The sequence below is a fragment of the Taudactylus pleione genome, unplaced genomic scaffold, assembly GCF_031769625.1.
Source record: "Taudactylus pleione unplaced genomic scaffold, aTauple2 ptg000819l, whole genome shotgun sequence".
Lineage (NCBI taxonomy): Eukaryota > Metazoa > Chordata > Amphibia > Anura > Myobatrachidae > Taudactylus > Taudactylus pleione.
The window spans coordinates 672,517-694,697 of record NW_028285221.1 but is presented as its reverse complement, the minus strand read 5'-3'; the positions used below and the strand labels follow the sequence as shown (position 1 = coordinate 694,697).

Below are 22,181 nucleotides of genomic sequence, written 5' to 3'. Positions count from 1 at the left end.
CCTTGTGTGTTTCTCTTTTGACTCAGCTGATATTCCTTTGTGTGTTTCTCTTTAGTCTCAGCTGATATTCCCTTGTGTGTTTCTCTTTAGACTCAGCTGATATTCCTTTGTGTGTTTCTCTTTAGCCTCTGCTGACATTCCCTTGTGTGTTTCTCTTTAGCCTGAGCTGATATTCCCTTGTGTGTTTCTCTTTAGACACAGCTGATATTCCCTTGTGTGTTTCTCTTTAGCCTCAGTTGATATTCCTTTGTGTGTTTCTCTTTAGCCTCAGTTGATATTCCCTTGTGTGTTTCTCTTTAGCCTCAGCTGATATTCCTTTGTGTGTTTCTCTTTAGCCTCAGCTGATATTCCTTTGTGTGTTTCTATTTAGCCTCAGCTGATATTCTTTTGTGTTTTTCTCTTTAGCCTCAGCTGATATTCCCTTGTGTGTTTCTCTTTAGCCTCAGCTGATATTCCCTTGTGTGTTTCTCTTTAGACTCAGCTGATATTCCCTTGTGTGTTTCTCTTTAGCCTCAGCTGATATTCCCTTGTGTGTTTCTCTTTAGCCTCAGCTGATATTCCCTTGTGTGTTTCTCTTTAGCCTCAGCTGATATTCTCTAGTGTGTTTCTCTTTAGCCTCAGTTGATATTCCTTTGTGTTTTTCTCTTTAGCCTCAGCTGATATTCCTTTGTGTGTTTCTCTTTAGCCTCAGCTGATATTCCCTTGTGTGTTTCTCTTTAGCCTCAGCTGATATTCCTTTGTGTGTTTCTCTTTAGCCTCTGCTGATATTCCTTTGTGTGTTTCTCTTTAGCCTCAGCTGATATTCCCTTGTGGGTTTCTCTTTAGCCTCAGTTGATATTCCTTTGTGTGTTTCTCTTTAGCTTCAGCTGATATTCCTTTGTGTGTTTCTCTTTAGCCTCTGCTGATATTCTCTAGTGTGTTTCTCTTTAGCCTCAGTTGATATTCCGTTGTGTGTTTCTCTTTAGCCTCTGCTGATATTCCTTTGTGTGTTTCTCTTTAGCCTCAGCTGATATTCCCTTGTGTGTTTCTCTTTAGCCTCAGCTGATATTCCTTTGTGTTTTTCTCTTTAGACTCAGCTGATATTCCTTTGTGTGTTTCTCTTTAGCCTCAGCTGATATTCCTTTGTGTGTTTCTCTTTAGCCTCAGCTGATATTCCTTTGTGTGTTTCTCTTTAGCCTCAGCTGATATTCCTTTGTGTGTTTCTCTTTAGCCTCTGCTGATATTCCTTTGTGTGTTTCTCTTTAGCCTCAGCTGATATTCCCTTGTGTGTTTCTCTTTAGCCTTAGCTGATATTCCTTTGTGTGTTTCTCTTTAGCCTCAGCTGATATTCCTTTGTGTGTTTCTCTTTAGCCTCTGCTGATATTCCTTTGTGTTTTTCTCTTTAGACTCAGCTGATATTCCCTTGTGTGTTTCTCTTTAGCCTCTGCTGATATTCCTTTGTGTGTTTCTCTTTAGCCTCAGCTGATATTCTCTTGAGTGTTTCTCTTTAGCCTCAGCTGATATTCCTTTGTGTGTTTCTCTTTAGCCTCTGCTGATATTCCCTTGTGTGTTTCTCTTTAGCCTCAGCTGATATTCCTTTGTGTGATTCTCTTTAGCCTCAGCTGACATTCCCTTGTGTGTTTCTCTTTAGCCTCAGCTGATATTCCCTTGTGTGTTTCTCTTTTGACTCAGCTGATATTCCTTTGTGTGTTTCTCTTTAGTCTCAGCTGATATTCCCTTGTGTGTTTCTCTTTAGACTCAGCTGATATTCCTTTGTGTGTTTCTCTTTAGCCTCTGCTGACATTCCCTTGTGTGTTTCTCTTTAGCCTGAGCTGATATTCCCTTGTGTGTTTCTCTTTAGACACAGCTGATATTCCCTTGTGTGTTTCTCTTTAGCCTCAGTTGATATTCCTTTGTGTGTTTCTCTTTAGCCTCAGCTGATATTCCCTTGTGTGTTTCTCTTTAGCCTCAGCTGATATTCCTTTGTGTGTTTCTCTTTAGCCTCAGCTGATATTCCTTTGTGTGTTTCTATTTAGCCTCAGCTGATATTCTTTTGTGTTTTTCTCTTTAGCCTCAGCTGATATTCCCTTGTGTGTTTCTCTTTAGCCTCAGCTGATATTCCCTTGTGTGTTTCTCTTTAGACTCAGCTGATATTCCCTTGTGTGTTTCTCTTTAGCCTCAGCTGATATTCCCTTGTTTGTTTCTCTTTAGCCTCAGCTGATATTCCTTTGTGTGTTTCTCTTTAGCCTCTGCTGATATTCCCTTGTGTGTTTCTCTTTAGACTCAGCTGATATTCCTTTGTGTGTTTCTCTTTAACCTCAGCTGATATTCCTTTGTGTGTTTCTCTTTAGCCTCAGCTGATATTCCTTTGTGTGTTTCTCTTTAGCCTCAGTTGATATTCCTTTGTGTGTTTCTCTTTAGCCTCTGCTGATATTCTCTAGTGTGTTTCTCTTTAGCCTCAGTTGATATTCCTTTGTGTGTTTCTCTTTAGCCTCAGCTGATATTCCTTTGTGTGTTTCTCTTTAGCCTCAGTTGATATTCCTTTGTGTGTTTCTCTTTAGCCTCTGCTGATATTCCCTTGTGTGTTTCTCTTTAGCCTCAGTTGATATTCCTTTGTGTGTTTCTCTTTAGCCTCAGCTGATATTCCCTTGTGTGTTTCTCTTCATCCTCAGCTGATATTCCTTTGTGTATTTCTCTTTCACATCTGCTGATATTCCCTTGTGTGTTTTCTCATAAGCCTCAGCTGATATTCTCCAGTAATATTCTCCAGTAATATTCTCCAGTGATATTCTCCAGTGATATTCTTGTTATATCATTAGGTTATATCAGTAGAACTTTGTTGCCTACATAATTGTTTTGAAGACTTATTTTTATTTGTTGTCTAATTAGGGTAGCACCATTTTTTTCAGTGATTATACCTAATTTACATTGAGCAGCAAAAGTGATAGGACTGATGATGCGAATGTTCTGTGCTGATAACCTGCTATGGGCATCACTATACTGGCACATTTCTGTGCTTACGTCTCTTCTTTTTTTAACAGTTTAAACAAGATGGGAATGATTTGGATTTGTTGGCTGATTATGCAAAGCAGTATGAATATGCGTTCCCAATGTGGTTTGGAAATTTCTCCGCTTATCTCTTTATCTGTCACCCGGATTATGCAAAGGCCATTCTGACCCGGCAGGGTGAGGAGCGATGTTGGTTCTATTATGTAATTTATATACGTATTAGAATATTCCCTGTATAGTGCATGCTCTTCCCTGGTTTCCATCATGTGTTAAAGGTATATTTACAAATGTATCACTAATGTGTATCAGTAAAGAATACATCATGTTTTGTCGATTCAACCTATAAATTCACTAGTAACAAGCAGCAGCACTGAGACGTGGGGCCCCCAGACACCCTGTAATAAGCTCGGCCACACAGGCTGTAGGACAATTGTGAGCCTCAGTATTCCTGACATGGATTGGATTTATTACATCTGGAAGGGACAACCACAAGAATGTTTGTTTGTCTGCCCTCCTGTCCTTCAATGTGGTATTTTTACCCTGTTTTATAATTTCACTGCTGCAAATGGGAAACGTCATCAATATATTGAGCCCCAAGTTACAGCATCACTTTAAATATTTGTACATTATTATATCCTTAAGTAATAATATAATGTCTGTTGAAGGGACCTCGTGTACGTGTTACTCATCATGTACTTGTCATCATGTACCATGAATATTTGTTAATGAATGAAACTGTTTCCTTATAGATCCAAAGGATAACGTTGCTTATCGCTTCCTCATCCCATGGATTGGTAGGTAACACAAGAAGACGTGTTTTACTCTACACTCCCCAGAGCACTGTGATCTGAATGCTAATAGCAGCCAAAGGCATAGAGTCAGATGGGAAACCTTTATAATCTCTATGGCTCCTGGGGCCCATTACCCTAATGTGCTGCAGCTTGCTCCCACCTGCCTTGCCTCCTCCTGCTTCTCATAGGTGGCAGTGGCAGCAGGGGGCAGAATGGATGGCCCCTGGTGCAGCTTGTCATTACTATGGCGTTTGTGCATCACCAGGCAGTGTATTCTTGTGGGGGCATTGTTTGTTGCCTGGTCACACCGGCCGCACAGTCTGTACATCAAATGTATACAGTTGGCTAAACAGCCCCTAAGGATTTAGGTTTTGTGCCACTGTGAACTTCAGGGCCTGGGACTGGTTGAGCATCTGCTGCTCAGACAGGTTGGATGAAATCGTTGGGCCACATGGGTCAGGGACTGCAAATGATTAATGACCTATTGTGAGCAGTGCTGTGTGGGTGTGGCCAGTGCTGTGCGGGTATGACCAGAGCCTTTTGGACCACATGTGTGTAACCATCATCCTGCAGGCATGTACTATGTAATCCCAGCCCCAGTGAGTGCTGACAGGTGCAAACACTGTAACAAATCAGCATTTAGCTTGTATATGTCTATGCAAGTTGAGCACTGTTAGTAAATAACTATAATTATATCTAATTAAAATCCAGCTCAGGTGAATGTAAATATGTACTGCGCTGCCCTAACTACTACATCTGTGTCCCTCAGGGGAAGGGCTGCTGGTGACATCGGGACAGAAATGGTCCCAGCATCGCAAGCTGCTGACTCCGGCCTTCCACTACGATGTCCTGAAGCCGTATGTCAGGCTGATGTCAGACTGTGCCAACACCATGCTGGTAAGGAGAGAATGTATACACTATGGTGTAATGGTGGAAAGCCAGACATCAGGGGCATTCTGACAGTCCCATAGGTAGATAGTTGTGGTATGAAGTGAGTATGTTATAATCTGTAGATTTAATTCTGGTCACTTAATCCCTAATGAGCTTTTATAAATCAGGAGAATAGTTACTTTCATATATGAGCCTATTGCTGCCATCAATGGGCTTCTATGTCATGCGCAGGTCAGTCTGCATATGCGCATGAATGTGTCACCTGGCAGTACCTGAAGCCGGAGAGGCAGCGCTGGGTCCCCATTGCCGGAAAACGGGATTGTATTGCTCTTGTCTTCTAAAGATGGCAACAGCGGTGCAGTAACAAACAGCAGTAATCTTAGATTACCATTGTTTGATGAACACTGAAATGATGACATAACCCGTTAAGCGTTTGCTAAAGAGATTATATATAATTGTCAAATGGGGCCCATAGAGAACACAGCATACAGATAATGAGGCCAGAGTATTGCTGGGTGGATTTGTTTCTCTCCCTGGGTGCTGGTGCTGCTGGTGGTGATGGGTAGGATGGATAAGAGTCTGATGATATAGGAGCCAGATTTAGCAGAAAACCTCCTATCACAGCAGCATAGACATAACCACACATGATATTGGGTTGGTAGAAACATGTCATTTTCCCTTGTAAATTTGTATGTAGCATCATTTGTGTGTGGAAAGATGACCAGCCCTTTTGAAGTTGGGCAAGAGAGGTTACAGGGAGGTCTGTCTTCCTGGGTCAGCCATAAACCTGTCTGGATGTATAGGGCATACATAAATATGTCCGTGGAAATAATAGGACAGCTAGCCAGACCCTAGATAAACCAGTCCTTAAGAGCCCTGTGTCCTGTTTGGGGGCAGCGATCAAAATATAGTTGTTTACACAGAAAGGCACTGGTCTTAACAGGTATGAATTGCAGCCTGCTTCCCAACTTCAGAAAGAGCTGAATGTTCAATTAAAGAACCCCTGCTCAGGTGGCCGGTAAACCCTGAAGCTTCAGCCAGCTGGACAATCCACTCTGAACTGACAAGGGTTAAAATCACCCCAGGGAGGGGGGTGAGGGGGTGCCTGGAAGCAGGCATAAAAATGTGACTCAACCCTGGTCCAGTGTTTATCTGCATGAGGCTATCGAAGGATACAGAGGATCCAAAGTTCATCATTGGGGAGGCCTCATCCCAGAACCACTTAATCCAACTGAGTGGTTTGTTTCTCCAGTTGTGTTATTTTATTTTCTGGAAAGTGTGAGTAACTGTGTGATTTTTTTAACATTATTATATTCTTTGTAACTTTTTGTACATAAGCTTTGAAGACATTCATTCTAGTTCTGGATCAATGTTTTTATGACCCAAGGCCTCATATGGCTCATGTACCTATTTCTCTAAGTATTGATAATTGTGTATGCAGGTGAAAGCAGCAGCTCTCCTTATGCTTTAGCATTATATTCTTCTTATTCGGTATCTGGAGGGTCGGCCCGCAGGACTGTGACAATTGGTTCACACCGGTGGGATAATAAATGGTGTTTTTTTATAAAAACTTAAGTGAAGGAGGGAGTACTCCGAGAGAGGAACCAATTTCACCAGATACGAGAACTCAAAGCTTATATTAGTAAAAGGTCACACTGTGAAAGCAATTTCTGTTTCCCCACACCTGTTCTCTTATTTTTATTTTGGCAAATGATGGCTGTAAACTACAAAGAGCTCAGGAAGGAAGAGCTTGAGGCATGGTGCAGACAGTATACAATCGGGAAACTGGCTGCCTTAATACCGGCAGCCGGCTTCCCGACTGTCATATCCCAGCGAGGGTGAAATGCCGGGCATATATTTCTAGATGCCTGTCATTTCCCCGATGCCGAGAGACAGGCACCCAGCATCCTGATCGAAGGGATGCCGGGCACCATGAGCGGACAGCCGCGGGGGGGGGGTTAGGCTTAGGGCACTGGGGGGGAACTTAGGGTTAGACACCCCCCGGGAGGGTTAGGGTTAGGCTAGGGGGAGGGTTAGGCACCCCCGGGGGGACTTAGGGTTAGGTACCCCCCTGGGGGACTTAGGTCTAGGCAGCAGGGAAGGGGGGGTTAGGGTTAGGCACTTAGAGGGGAGATTAGGGTTAGGCACTTTGGGGGAGGTTAGGGTTAGACACTCCTAAGGAGGGTTAGGGTTAGGTTAGCTTATACTTACCTTAGGGATGATCAGGATTTCCAGTGCTGTCGGGCTTCCGCTGCCGTGCTCTGCTGATCTGTCGGGCTTCCGCTGCCGTGCTCTGCTGACCTGTCGGGCTGCCGCTGCCGGGAATCGAACTGCCGGCCATGCGGCAGCTGGGATTCCATACCGATTCTGTGCAGACAGAAGGTTCTGATCAGTGAGGACCAAACCAGGCAACAGATGATCAAAGCCCTAATGGACACAGATCAGCAGCAAGGAGCTGGAGGGGATCATTTGGATTCCGGGTCTGGTGTTGAGGAACAGATGGCACTGGAAGTTACGGGGCCCACTCATCAGAGATTGGACTCCTCTAACACATCTAGTGGGATCCCTGCTATGGGACCTGCAGTCAGTTCTTAAGTATGTGAAAGAGTCTGACCTGGCTATGGTGCTGCAGCTTATGGAGCAGTTCAATGCTAAGGAGGCCTGAGAGGCTGCGGAGCTTTGGGCAGCTATAGACCTGGAAGCGGCTCCTATGGCAAAAGAGGTTGCTGAATGCAGAGCTGCTATGGACCGAGAGGAAAAGGAGGCTTATTACAGGCTCCAGTTGGAGTTAGCCTGTGGCTGGTGACGCGAATACCCATCGTCCGCATCAAGATCAGTTTACAGTGATGGAAAAGGACAGTGAACTAGACACCTTTTTCAGGACTATTGAAAAGACTTGCCATCAATATCATTGGACTCGAGTCTGTGGGCCAGTTATTTAACCTCTGGCTTAAGAGGGAGAGCGCTGGATGCATTTGCTGACCTTCCGCGGGAGATGGATGGGAATTATGCCGAAATCAAAAAAGTGTTGTTGGCACGATTTAACATTACCCCAGAATCTTACAGGCAGAAGCTCAGAGGTCTAACACACAGTGCCTCTGATACTGGGCCTGATTCAGACCCACTCGTGAGTGCTATGCACTCGCAAGCGGGTTGATGGTGGCCCAGTGCGCATGCGCACAACGGAGCCGGCTCCTGCGTGCACATGTGCGACACCCGGATAGCGATGGCCAAACCGTCACTCAGAGTCTCGTACCAAAGGGGACGTGCTGTCGATGTTGAGTTTCAGCACGCCCCCTTTGGTGGGGGGGCCAGCGGCGTGGCTGCCCAGATGGAGGCATTCCCATGGGAACGCCTACCATCTGGGGCCGGCCCCACTGACATCACAAGTGATGTCAGTGGGAGTGCTTTCGGCACTGTTAGAGCCGAAAGCACTCTAGGGCTTGCTGCAACGAGACCCTACCACAAGGGTCTCGTTGCAAGCATGATGGTCGCGATGGTCTTGACCATCGCGACCATCTTTCTGGCCGCTCGCTATAGCTGTGGGATGGTAGGGAATGACGTTTGACACAAGCTTATAAGCCAGTGTCCAACATCATTCCTACCATCCTGTATGTATGTGTATGTGTGGGAGTGACCAAGGGAAGGCTGTGTGTGTGGGAGTGACCAGGGGAAGGCTGTATGTGTGGGAGTGACCAGGGGAAGGCTGTGTGTGTGGGAGTGACCGGGGGAAGGCTGTGTGTGTGGGAGTGACCAGGGGAAGTCTGTATGTGTGGGAGTGAACAGGGGAAGTCTGTATGTGTGGGAGTGACCAGGGGAAGTCTGTATGTGTGTGAGTGACCAGGGGAAGGCTGTATGTGTGGTAGTGACCGGGGGAAGGCTGTATGTGTGGTAGTGACAGGGGGAAGGCTGTATGTGTGGGAGTGACCGGGGGAAGGCTGTATGTGTGGGAGTGACCGGGGGAAGGCTGTATGTGTGGTAGTGACTGGGGGGAAGGCTGTATGTGTAGGAATGACCGGGGGAAGGCTGTATGTGTGGGAGTGACCGGGGGGAAGGTTGTATGTGTGGGAGTGACCGGGGGAAGGCTGTATGTGTGGGAGTGACCGGGGGAAGGCTGTATGTGTGGTAGTGACTGGGGGGAAGGCTGTATGTGTAGGAATGACCGGGGGAAGGCTGTATGTGTGGGAGTGACCGGGGGGAAGGTTGTATGTGTGGGAGTAACCGGGGGAAGGCTGTATGTGTGGGAGTGACCAGGGGAAGGCTGTATGTGTGGGAGTGACCGGGGGAAGGCTGTATGTGTGGGAGTGACCGGGGGAAGGCTGTATGTGTGGGAGTGACTGGGGGAAGGCTGTATGTGTGGGAGTGACTGGGGGAAGGCTGTATGTGTGGTAGTGACCGGGGGAAGGCTGTATGTGTGGGAGTGACCGGGGGAAGGCTGTGTGTGTGCGAGTGACCGGGGGAAGGCTGTACGCATGGGAGTGACCGGGGGAAGGCTGTACGCGTGGGAGTGACCGGGGGAAGGCTGTACGCGTGGGAGTGACCGGGGGAAGGCTGTACACGTGGGAGTGATCGGGGGAAGGCTGTATGCGTGGGAGTGACCGGGGGAAGGCTGTACGCATGGCAGTGACTGGGGGAGGGCTGTACGCGTGGGAGGGACCGGGGGAGGGCTGTACGCGTGGAAGGGACCGGAGGAGGGCTGTACGCCTGGAAGGGACCGGAGGAGGGCTGTACATGTGGGAGGGACCAGGGGAAGGCTGTACATGTGGGAGGGACCAGGGGAAGGCTGTATGTGTTACTGATATTTCTGCTGAGGATAAAGCCATACACATGTGTGCTGTCACTACATGCTCTGAGAAAGCACAGTTTGGGGGAGAGCTGAGACATGCTGCAACATCTCTCCCCCCGGACTCCCCCTGTGAGAGCAGTTCACTCACACAGGAGCAACACCCACCCACTCACAGTGCATTACAGAGTTTAGCATTCCAAGGAGGGTGAGGCATTAGGGAGGTGAGGCATTAGGGAGGTGAGGCATTTGCCTACAAATGTTTTTCTGGGGACAGATCTGTCCAAGATGAATGTTCTTTTGCCATAATGTCTGCTAACACTACATCTCGTCCGGTACCTGTGGATGCTCATCCAGGCATGGGTAAGGATGCTATTGGGGATGATAATGGGTCTATGTTGAGAAATGACCTGTAGAAACCTTTATGCGGTACTGAACTTTCCTCTGATCTAGCAAATAATTCTGTGAATGTCTGTGGTATCGGTGGCAATGGTTGTGCTGGGGAAATGTATCAGAGCCAGGCAGTCAGAGTATGAGCCAGGACTCAGGTGATGTGATGCTGAGGGAGGTGTCAGTGGCCGCTGTGAGGAAGACCAGTGCGATTCTACAGATTCCCCCATGACCCCCCCTCTTTCCATCATCTCACTCACACAAAAGATCTCCACCCACCTCCTGAGCCCTCTGGGAAAAGCTCAGCTATTCAGATGGAACAGGGGGCTGACCCCTTCCCCTGGACTTCCTGAGCATACAAACTGATCAGCCTCTCAGTGCAGCCGTCCATGACAAGCTGTACTGGGAGGAAGATTATTTGTGCAGGGTGAGGTTTGTTTCCAACACAGCACAGGGACAAGATAGGATTGGGAAAGGGATGTTGCCATATGTCCCACTATATGGGACAATACAGAACTGTCTCTCACCCGTGTTTGCAGCCATCCCTGAAGCGATGAACTGGGGTTTGTTAGCAGTCATGGGTGTACCAAAATGTGTGGCTACTGACACATAGCAGGTAGTGTCCATGCCCCCCAGAGCGGAGCTCATTAGACTGGTTATCGTGGGTAATATGGGGCCTGGTATGGTCAGTCCTGTGCTAGAATCTACTCTTGCGGGTATGGAGATTGCTAGTCTCAAAATAGGCACAGAGAGGTCTGGTCCCCAAGACATAATGTCTAACCCTATGGTGAACAAGTTATGTCCCCTATGACTATCGCTATGGGTTACGGCGATTCATCAAAGCCAGGTGTCATGACCGTATGTATTTTGTGTGCCCTGGGCAAAGTGTGCATATTATCATAAGTCCCCTAAAGTATGTATTTCAGAAATCACTGCTTGCTAAGAATGGGTACAGTATGGCAAAACTGGAATGCATAAGCTAATCAGAACAAGTGGCCAAGTGACACCTAGCCTTTGAAGACAAAACTTCATGGAAGTAATGTCTGCTTTCACCCTAGGTGGCCATTGTCCGAGCCCAGTGCACAGACATAGTGGCTGCTATGAGGGTCATTTGTATCACCTTACATTATCAGGTTTCCTACAATAAAATATCTGCAAAGCCCAGAATGTTATATGAGGTTTAGGTCTTGTAGCTGTGCTGATTTACATCTACACAGACCCTGGGAGAACAAAGGACAGTCCTTTTGAGCCTAGGAAGGGTGGGGGATGCTGAGGGAGAGGGGGCTGTAGAACCATAAGAGCCAGCTACTCCTGCTGGATGGCATTCACTCTTCAAGGGAGTAGCTGCATGCTAGGAGTTCTACCCCATCTGCGGTCTATGGTGGTCTCCCTTCACACACAGATCCCCTAAGATCTCCGAGTAAGATAACTTAGGATTCTGACTTTCTATCATTTACTTTTATCTGAAGTCAATCTGTGCATTTATAACTGTATGTCTTGTTTATTCACCTGTTTTTTCCTTTTAATTTAACCCTGGAGATATTTTCTCAATTAAATCCTAAAACGTTATCAGCATTATCTCTGTGCTGTAATTAATTCACGTGCCTGGAGAGGCCAATGCTACACTTGTGTAATAATTGTGAGTTTAAGGGCTCTATTTACTACAATCTGCATTTTGAATGCAGATTGTAGTGTGATATTACTAACTAAATTCATATTGCGAATTCAGGCAATATCACAGGAATTTACTAAAAAACCCTCGGCGGGACAGAGCTTGCAATAAAGCACTGTCCCTGCGAATCCCGTCTGCACACTTATTATCATGGTATTTTCCCCCCAAAAAAAATGACAAGTGCAAGAGCATGCGCCGACTGGCCGCCACTAAGCCCCGCCCCCACGATCATAACACCCCGTGACCCCCCTCCCTTAATTACACTTATCTCCAGTGATCGGTGCTCCCGTGATGTCCTCCGTGGCTCCGGTCAGCTGACATCCCATCCTGCACTGGGACCCGGTCAGGTGACGACCGGGCCCCAGTGCAGGATGGGAGACCAGCTGACCAGAGGGGGGACATCACTGGAGCACCGATCACTGGCCCTGGCCTCTGGTAAGTTCTTTTTTCACTATTTTTTTTTTCTTTGTTTACAGTGTTTCAGCATGTGGACCACACAGCTAATCACTCGGGCCGACTCCGGGCTATGCTCTGCCTGTTAGAGCGGAGCAGGAGTCCAGTAACCAGGGAGACCCTGGATAACCTCCACAATTTATTTTTAGTAACTTTGGCCAGGTCACTTTTCCCATAATTTACAATTATGGGAAATACGATCTGCAAAATAAGTGATAATTAGGGGTTGGAGTAGCATTTTATGAATTCTACTCCAATTGCCCTATAGTAACTTTAGGTGAATTTATAATAATGTGAAAAGATTGTGAAAACACCCTTTTGTACTTTATTTTAGTAAAAATAATGTTAATAAATAGAGCCCTAAGTGAGATTTAAGTGTCTGGCGAATGTAAGAGTGCCATTTTAATACTCTTCGTGGTGGCAGCTTAAGTAAAACCCACATCAGAACCACCCAGCTGCATCAAGTTGGCGTATCTGAGCGTAAGCTGGGGCAAGGTGTCGTGACAAACTGGTGGCAAGCAGTGGGATTTAATATTTTTGTGTTTATCATAAGAGCTTAAGTGAATTAGTGGTGTGTGCTTCTTAGAAAGATAGCCCCCTAATTCACCAGAGAGTACGCTCAGGGTTAACATTTGAAAAAAAGACATACTGTGCACAGTTGATCTTTCGTTTCCTTCCCTCTCTCTTCTTTTTCTTTTTCTATCTTTTTTATTTATCAAAAGTTTGAGGTCCAGAATGACCACTGATTACCTGCAACTGAAAAGGGATGACCTTGTGGCCATGTCTATATAGAGAAACATTGCCTGGACTGGCCAGGGCAAAGATCTACTGGTCCGAGCACTGAAGGAGGCTGATCAGAATCTTGCTGCTGGAGGTAGCCAGACCATGGACAACCCTGCTGCAGAGGCTTTGCCTGTACTTGACTTTACAATGGATGCCCAGCGGGGGTCGGACACCTCTGCTGGGTCAAGTGAGTCTGCACTGGAGAGTTACCTTCACACTGCTATAAGGCATATGAAGGACGTGGACCCTGCAACAGCCATGCAGTTGGTGCAGCAGTACCAAGCGATGGCAGACAGGGAAGCTGCAGATGTAGAGCGCCAGGCCGAATGCGAGTTCCAGCTGGAGATGGCCAGACTCCGCGGCCAGAACACCACCTGTGACCCAGGTAGGAAAAAGCCCTGACACGCCCAATTCCCTGTTTTGGCTAAAGACTGTGACCTTGATACATTCCGGAGGGGATTCGAAAGGATTTGAAACAATTTGCACTGGAACCCAGCAAATGGGCCAGCTATTTAACACCGAGCTGAGGGGGAAAGCGTTGGAGGAATTTTTTGACCTCCCCCAGAGCTGGATGGCGATTACCGTGCCATTAAGGAGGTGCTGCTACTGCGATTCAACCTCACCCCAGAAGCTTATCGGCAGAAATTCAGAGACTCAAAGTGCAGTCCCTCTAACACATATACGGGACTATTAGCACAATTGTCAATCATGATGCATCAGTGGATTGACCGATTGAAAGTGACAGACTTTGATGAACTGAAAGATCTCATTCTGCAGGAGCAGTTCCTAACACTGTGCCCCATGGAGGTGAAAGAATGGTTATGGACCATGACCCTAAGTCATCGCAAGAAGCTGCCAGCCTGGCTGACAAGTACATCGTGACCAGGGCTCTGGCAGCGAAGAAATCGTTTATGATGTCCAGGCAGTCGACCTGAAAGGAGAAACGACCTGGAGGGCTTCCCACGTTTGCCCCTTTAATGAAATCAGCTGTGGCTGCACTGTTTGGGGGGGAGGTGGGTAAACCTGGTTTGGGCGATGCCCACATGTGTTTTAATTGCAACATGATGTGGCACGTCTGTGCCAATTGTCCCTCCAAAAAGAAATCAACATCCCTTCCTGTGGGAGGACCAGCAGGGAAGTCTGTGCCAACTGTCCTGTATGCTGGGAGACCCCACAAGTGACCATGGGACAATATGCAAGAAGTACATGTCTGCGAAAAGTTAACCATTGGCATGCGTGACTCTGGGGCTGATGTGACTTTGGTACATCTCAATTTGGTGCGTTCCGAGAACATTTTACATGAGAGAACAATGTCTGTGCAGGGGGTGGGCAGATTACACTCTGCGGTACCCCTAGCCAGGGTTTATTTAGATTGAGGGGGCAGGTCATGGAATCCATGATGTTGGGGTAATTGCGGACCTGCCCACCACGGTCTTATTGGGGACAGATCTGGGTAAAATGTTTGCCATATATGTAACTGACCAAAATGTGGTCCCTGATGTGAAACTGCATGTCAATTATTTTTCTCCACAGATAACACCAATGCCTACAGTATATGTACTAAAGAGTCAATATGTACTGAGGATGATGTGGTTGATAATGCAGGGAATAACTCTTTTCAACTTCACAGGACAGAGACTGATTGTGTAATCATGCATGTTCTAGCATAACACAGAGTAATGTACAGTTAGCTTATGATCTTACAACTGTTGCCGCAGTGACTACATGCAGTGCTGCACTAAGGGAAAAGTGTATATTAACCCCTGCAGGTGTGAAGGTAGCAGCACTGAAAGAGTATGTTTTAACCCCTGCAGGTGTGGAGGACAGTTGACTGGAAGGCAATCCCCCTTCTCTCCTGTAAGAGCTGAGGAGGGAGGGGGCAGTCTCCCAGTCTGCTGCCCCCCACTGGCCAGAGTGTGTTTAAAGCATGTCTCAACACAGACCCAACTTTGGAGTCTGTAAGGGCTCGTGCTAATCAGATGTGTGCAGAAGGTGACTCAAATATAATATTTTGAAAAAATTGTCTTTTTTATAGAGAGAACAACATCAATAGTGAGCATTCAGATGTAATTATTGAAAAGCAATTGATTGTGCTCGAGTGTTACAGGAATGGTTTGTTGAAAGTGTCTCACGTGATTCCCCTGGCAGGACATTTGGGTGTTTGTATGGTATGAGAAGCGCTTGCAAAATAAAAATGGTGTATGTCTGTATGTTGTCTTGTGGAAGTTAAATGGGTGAGAAATGCCTGCAGATCCACTTTAAACAAACATTGTAGACATTGTGGGGCCCCTAGCTATTCCCAGTAGCTCTGGGAAGGAATATATTTTGACGGTAGTAGATTACGCCACCCGGTGTCCGGAAGCAGTGGCTCTGTCATCCATCTGGGCAGATAAGGTTGCTAATGCCCTTATAGACATATTTTCCAGGGTGGGTTTTCCAAAAGAGATTTTAACATACCACAAGGTACCCAGTTCATGTCGAACCTTATGCAGAGCCTCTGTAAAAAGATGCATGTGTATCACCTCATTATGACCCCATACCACCCGCAAATGAATGGGCTTGTGGAGAGACTTAATGGCACCCTAATACAGATATTGCAGAACTTTGTGGAGTCCCAGGGAAGAGACTGGGAGAGGTTCATGCTGCACCTCCTCTTTGCATACCGTGAGGTGCTGCAGGAATCAACCGGATTCTCACCCTTTGAACTGTTATATGGGCACAGCATGTGCGGCCCTTTAGATTTGATCAGGGAAGAGTGGGAGGGTAAGCTGGTCACTCCTGAGCAGTCAGTAGAACACTATGTAGCACAGTTCAGGGAGAAGCTGCAATCCTTGATGGGGATAGTGCAGGATAACCTGAAATCTTTGCAGGCATAACAGAAGAGGTGGTATGATCGCCACGCGAGTGCATACTTGAGGTAGGGCAGAAGGTTCTGGTTCTAAACCCACTGCAGCAGAACAAGTTGCAGGCTGCCTGGAAATGCCCCTACTCCATAATACAGCGCATCAATGATGAAGAATATGTAGTGGCGCAGGAGGCAGGCCGGAAAAGACAGAAAATCTACCACATCAACATGCTGAAGGCGTATCATGACAGGGAAGCATGAGTTTCAGTTGTGTGTAGCTTGCCCCCCTGTTAGACCTGGCAGTTGCTGCCCAGGGAGGAAGATGCTCACCAAGGTGAGATGCTGTCTGCAGTACAGCTAGGTTAGCTAGCTAACAGATTACACCCGTATCAGGCACATATCACCGGGAAGCCTGGAAAAACACACCTAGTGATGCATCATGTTAACACTGGCACCCAAACTGCACATCCCCAGAAGTTTTAGCATCCATGATAAGGGAGAATGATGAGATGCTGCAGCTAGGGGTGATTCAGAGGCTCCACAGTTTGTGGGCGGCCCTAGTAGTACTGGTTCCCAAGAAATGTGTAGGCACCCGATTCTATGTACAGGAGGTTGAATGATGCAACAGTGTTTGATGCCTACCCAATGCCTAGAACAGATGACTTGCTGGATCAGCTGGCCCAGGTGCGCTACATCACTATCATGGATCTCAGCCGAGGGTACTAGCAGATTCCATTGTCTCTTGAAGCCCATGAGAGGTCCGCATTTATCACCATATTAGGGCTGTTTGAGTTCCTCGTCATGCCCTTTGGGATTAAAAATGCCACTGCGCCCTTCCAGCACCTGGTCAATGACCTGCTGACAGGCCAGGAGGGACATGCAGTGGCGTATTTGGATGACATTGCTGTATTCAACCAGACCTGGGAGGAACACCTGGGACACTTTGATAGTGTGTTGCGCAAAATCACTGGAGCAGGTCTGACTATCGAGCCAGAGAAATGTCAGTTTGGCATGAGTGAGTTGCAGTACCTGGGACACCATGTAGGGGGAGGTACTCTGCACCCAAAACTGAGCAAAGTGGAGGCTATCACAGCATGGCCTACTGCAGACTGATGCCTCTAACTACGGTCTGGGAGCTGTCCTCAGTCAAGTAGATGCGCAGGGAAATGAGCACCCAGTCCTCTACCTGAGTAGGAAACTGCTCCCCCTTTAGGTGGCATATGCCACTATTGAAAAAGAATGCTTAGCTATTGTGTGGGGATTGCAAAAGCTGCAGCTGTACCTCTATGGGAGACTTCACTGTAATTACTGATCATAACCCACTATGCTGGTTGAATAAGGTTTCCGGGAGTAACTGCAAATTGCTAAGATGGAGTCTCACTATAGCAGTACACATTTACCATCCAACACAAAAAAGGGGCAGAGCATGGGAATGCAGATGGACTCTCCCAAAAAGATGATGTGATAGAAGTCGTGGCACAGGGAGGTAGGTGATGGATGATTGACATCTTCCTGCACCATTTTTAGGAGGGAGGTGTAACCATCGCCATGGGTTACATTGATTCATCAAGGCCACATGTCATGAACGTATGTATTTTGTGTGCCCTGGGCAAAGTTTGTGTATTATTATAATTCCACTAAAGTATATTTTTTAGAAATGGCTGCTTGCTAGGAATTTATACAGTATGTCAAAACTGGAATGCATAAGCTAATCAGAACAAGTGGCCAAGTGACACCTAGCCTTTGAAGACAAAGCTTCATGGAAATAATGTCTGCTTTCACCCTAGGTGGCCATTGTCCGAGCCCAGTGCACAGACATACTGGCTGCTATGAGGGTCATTTGTAGCACCTTACATTATCAGGTTTCCTACAATAAAATATCTGCAAAGCCCAGAATGTTATATGAGGTTTAGGTCTTGTAGCTGTGCTGATTTACATCTACACAGACCCTGGGAGAGCAAAGGACAGTCCTTTTGAGCCTGGGAAGGGTGGGGGCTACTGAGGGAGAGGGGGCTGTGGAACCATAAGAGCCAGCTACTCCTGCTGGACGGCATTCACTCTTCAAGGGAGTAGCTGCATTTTAGGAGTGCTACCCCATCTGCGGTCTACAGTGGTCTCCTTTCACACACAGATCCCCTAAGATCTCCGAGTAAGATAACTTAGGATTCTGACTTTCTATCATTTACTTTTATCTGAAGTCAATCTGTGCATTTATAACTGTATGTCTTGTTTATTCACCTGTTTTTTCCTTGTACTTTAACCCTGGAGATATTTTCTCAATAAATCCTAAAACTTTATCAGTGTTATCTCTGTGCTCTAATTAATTCACGTGCCTGGAGAGGCCCATGTTACACTTGTGTAATAATTGTGACTTTGGGCTCTATTTACTACAATCCGCATATTGAATGCGGATTGTAGTGTGATATTACCGAGTGAATTCGCATTGCGAATTCAGGTAATATCACAGGGATTTACTATAAATCCCTTGCAGGGACAGAGCTTGCGATAAAGCTCTGTCCCTGCGGATCCCATCCACACTCTAGTCGCGGTATTTTCGGAAAAAATACCGCGACTAAGAGCATGCGCATGCGCCGACCGACCACCGCTACTACCCCCCCACCGACGCTAATCCCCGCCCCCCAGCGCTAAGCTCCGCCCCCCGCGATCGCGGACCCCCGTGACCCCCCCTCCCTTTATTACACTTACCTGCATCCTCCTGGCCTCCGGTGGTCTTCTCCGGGCTTCCCGATCAGGTGATCTCCCATACTGCACTGGGGCCCGATCACCTGATGACCGGGCCCCAGTGCACTGTGGGAGACCAGCTGACCGGAGAGGAGCCATCACCGGAGCCCCGATCACCGGTCCCTGGATTCAGGTAAGTGAAAAAAAAATGTTTAATTTTTTTTTTCTTTTTTTTACAGCAATCAGCTTGCGGTCTCTTTGGACCACATAGCTGATTACTGGTACCGGCTCCCGCCTCTGCTCTCCCCGTTAGAGCAGAGTGGGAGCCCGGTAACCGGGGGAGACCCTGGATAATGCCACCTCCAGGTGGCGTTATTATCACAGGGCTTCCCCCGGTATTTTTTTACAATTTATTTTTAGTAACTTGCACACAGATCACATTTCCCATTACAATTATGGGAAATGCGATCTGCTTTACTAAAAATAAGTGATACTGGGGGTTGGAGTAGAATTTTACTAATTCTACTCCAATTGCCCTGTAATAAATACAGGTGAAACTAAAATAATGTGAAAAGGGTGTGAAAACACCCTTTTTCACTTTATTTAAGTAAAAATAATGTTAATAAATAGAGCCCTTTAAGTGATATTTAAGTGTATGGAAAATGTAAGAGTGCTATATTAATACTCTTCATGGTGGCAGCTTAAGTAAAACTCATGTCTCAACCACCCAGTTGTGTCAGGTTGGCATATCAGAGCGTAGGCTGGGGCAAGGTGTCGTGACATCCCCCTTATGTTTCTGATGGGGAATGTAAGATTTCTAGAGCATCTGAAACAGCAAATTGTCAAATGTTGCCTTGTGCTGAGATGGTTTCTTAGGGAGGAGACTTGCCCAGCCCCCTGGAGCTGCTAGACATGGGCATGAAGGTAATGCTAGATGATAATGCCTTAGCTGACACTGCAAAGAAGAAGGATGTGTCAGAATCTCAGCCTACATGTCTGAAACCCATATCCCCTGAGCCAGCAACCCAATAGAGTGATGACCACATTTTTTAAAATATGGTGTCTGGGTGTGCTCTCTATCCTGACGTAGGTCCCAGGGGACTAGACAGGGACAATGTTTGTTCTCAGGTGCTATATATGGGAGCGGTAAGCCTCAGTCTTGTGGAGACAGATAGAGAGACACAGAAACCAGGTTCTGGGTGGGCTACAGGAGACTAAGTATGTCCACATTGTGTGATGCCTACCCATTGCCCAGGATGGATGAAATGTTAGATCAGCCCATCCAGACAGGGTAATGAAAGCTGTCAGAGTACAGCATGGGAGACTGCGTCATGATGTGTCACTGCTCCCAAGCTGATCTTATAGGGGAAGGTGTAACGGAAATGCTAATTTCACAGCAGCATAGACATAACCGCACTTGATACTGGGTTGGAAGAAACATGTAAGTTTCCCTTGTAAATTTGTATGTAGCATCATTTGTGTGTGGAAAGATGACCAGCTGTTTTGAAGTTGAGCAAGAGAGGTTATAGGAAGGTATGTCTTCCTGGGTCAGCCATAAATCTGTCTGGATGTATAGGGCATAAAGAAATATGTCCGTGGAAATTATAGGACAGGTAAAGAACCCCTGCTCAGGTGGCCGGGAAACCCTGAAGCTTCAGCCAGCTAGACAATCCACTCTGAGCTGACAAGGATTAAAATCACCCCAGGGAGGGAGGTGAGGGGGTGCCTATAAGCAGGCATAAAAATGTGACTCGACCCTGGTCCAGTGTTTATCTGCATGAGGCTATTGAAGGATACAGATGTTCATCATTGGGGAGGCCTCATCCCAGAACCACTTAATCCAACTGAGTGGTTTGTTTCTCCAGTTGTGTTATTTTATTTTATTTTCTGGAAAGTGTGAGTAACTGTGATTTTTTTTAACATTATTAAATTCTTTGTAACTTTTTGTACATAAGCTTTGAAGACATTCTTGAATGAAACATTTATTCTAGTTCTGTATCTGTGTTTTTATGACCCAAGGCCTCATATGGCTCATGTTACCTATTTCTCTAAGTATTGATAATTGTGTATGCAGATGAGAGCAGAAAATCACCTTATGCTTTAGCATTATATTCTTCTTCTGCTGGTTGCAGTTACCAGGTATAGTTACCACATGTACTGACGTAACCTGTAAGAGTCATGGGTGGCTATTCTCAGATTGGCATATCTGGAGGGTCGGCCCACAGGACCGTGACACCAGACATAAAACATTAGTTACCTAATCCAGTTTGAGAGTTGTAAACTTTCATCTGGGCAAGTGTCTCATTTTAGAAGTCACACCCTAATCATGTGATACAGCAAGCTGGGTGGGCGAGAGGGATGCAGGGCTAATTCGGTAGGTAAGGATGGGAGAGCTGGGGAGAAGGACAGGGTGGGTTAGCCATGGAGGGGTGGGTGAAAGGGATGCAGGGCTAATTCGGTAGGTAAGGGTGGGAGAGCTGGGGAGAAGGACAGGGTGGGTTAGCCATGGAGGGGTGGGTGAGAGGGAAGCAGGGTAATTAGGGTGGGAGAGCTGGGGAGAAGGACAGGGTGGGTTAGCCATGGAGGGGTGGGTGAGAGGGAAGCAGGGTAATTAGGGAGGTGGGGGTGGGAGAGCTGGGGAGAAGGACAGGGTGGGTTAGCCATGGAGGGGTGGGTGAGAGGGAAGCAGGGTAATTAGGGAGGTGGGGGTGGGAGAGATGGGGAGAAGGACAGGGTGGGTTAGCCATGGAGGGGTGGGTGAGAGGGAAGCAGGATAATTAGGGAGGTGGGGGTGGGAGAGATGGGGAGAAGGACAGGGTGGGTTAGCCATGGAGGGGTGGGTGAGAGGGAGGCAGGGTAATTAGGGAGGTCGGGGTGGGATAGATGGGGAGAAGGACAGGGTGGTGTAGCCATGGAGGGGTGGGTAATCTGTCAGTTGTGCTATTGCTTTATTAGCTTGTTAGCCTAAGCCTCTGTGACAAAGCATTGAGGTCTCTCAGCCAGCGATGTGCCCATTAATCAGGTGTGACTCACGTTATTGTAAGGAAGTGAGGGGGCCGCACCGCTTCATAGTATACAAGGATATGCTCCATGGAGCAACCATCCCAAACCCTCTTACTTACTGATCCTAAAAAAGGGAAAGTGCCGATTCCATGAGATTTCCAGTTACCGGGATGGAAAATATTCCTGATGAGTTTGTTTTTGGCTTGTTACTTACTAGGATAGGCCAAGGGTGCAATGTGTAAGTGGGGTTATTTTGGATTGGGATCTGAAATTACCTCTTTATTTAGAGATCCTGTACCTCAGTGTCATCTGGGATGATTTTGTAACCCAGTAAAAAGTGAGATTACAGTAAGAGCTTTGTTATTGTCAATTTTATATCATTGGTATATATATATACATATATATATATATATATATATATATATATATATATATATATATTTGGGGTGTGCACTGGCCACTTTTTGTGTTTTGTTTTTGGATCTGGATCTTTCTTCGTGTTTTGGATCTGGATTGGTTTTGTCAAAAGCACCCTTCCGTGTTTTGGGTTCTGGGTTTTGTGTTTTGGATCTGTATTTTTTGGGAAAAAAGCATAAAAACAGCTAAAATACAGAATTTGTGGGTTATACTGTTCCTATGCTATTAACAACCTCAATAACATTAATTTCCACTCATTTCCAGTCTTTTCTGAACACCTCACAATATTGTTTTTAGGCCAAAAGGTTGCACCGAGGTAGCTGAATGACTATGCTTAGCGACACCAGTGGGTGGCACAAACACGTGGCCCGTCTAGGAGTGACACTGCAGTGGCAGACAGAATGGCAGTTTGAAAAACTAGGCCCCATACAGTACATAATGCAAAGAAAAAAAAGAGGTGCAAGATGGAATTGGCCTTGGGCC

General features: G+C 46.6%; 1 protein-coding gene across 1 annotated transcript in view; it reads left to right on the top strand.

The window, feature by feature from the left end:
* LOC148474690 (cytochrome P450 4B1-like) overlaps positions 1-22,181 on the top strand; it is a 200,924-nt gene that overhangs the window by 7,608 nt on the left and 171,135 nt on the right. The window contains exons 2-4 of the mRNA XM_088458233.1: positions 3,021-3,165; positions 3,738-3,782; positions 4,549-4,676. Coding sequence (XP_088314359.1) covers positions 3,021-3,165; positions 3,738-3,782; positions 4,549-4,676 — 318 coding nt within the window. The remainder of the gene's footprint in view (positions 1-3,020; positions 3,166-3,737; positions 3,783-4,548; positions 4,677-22,181) is intronic.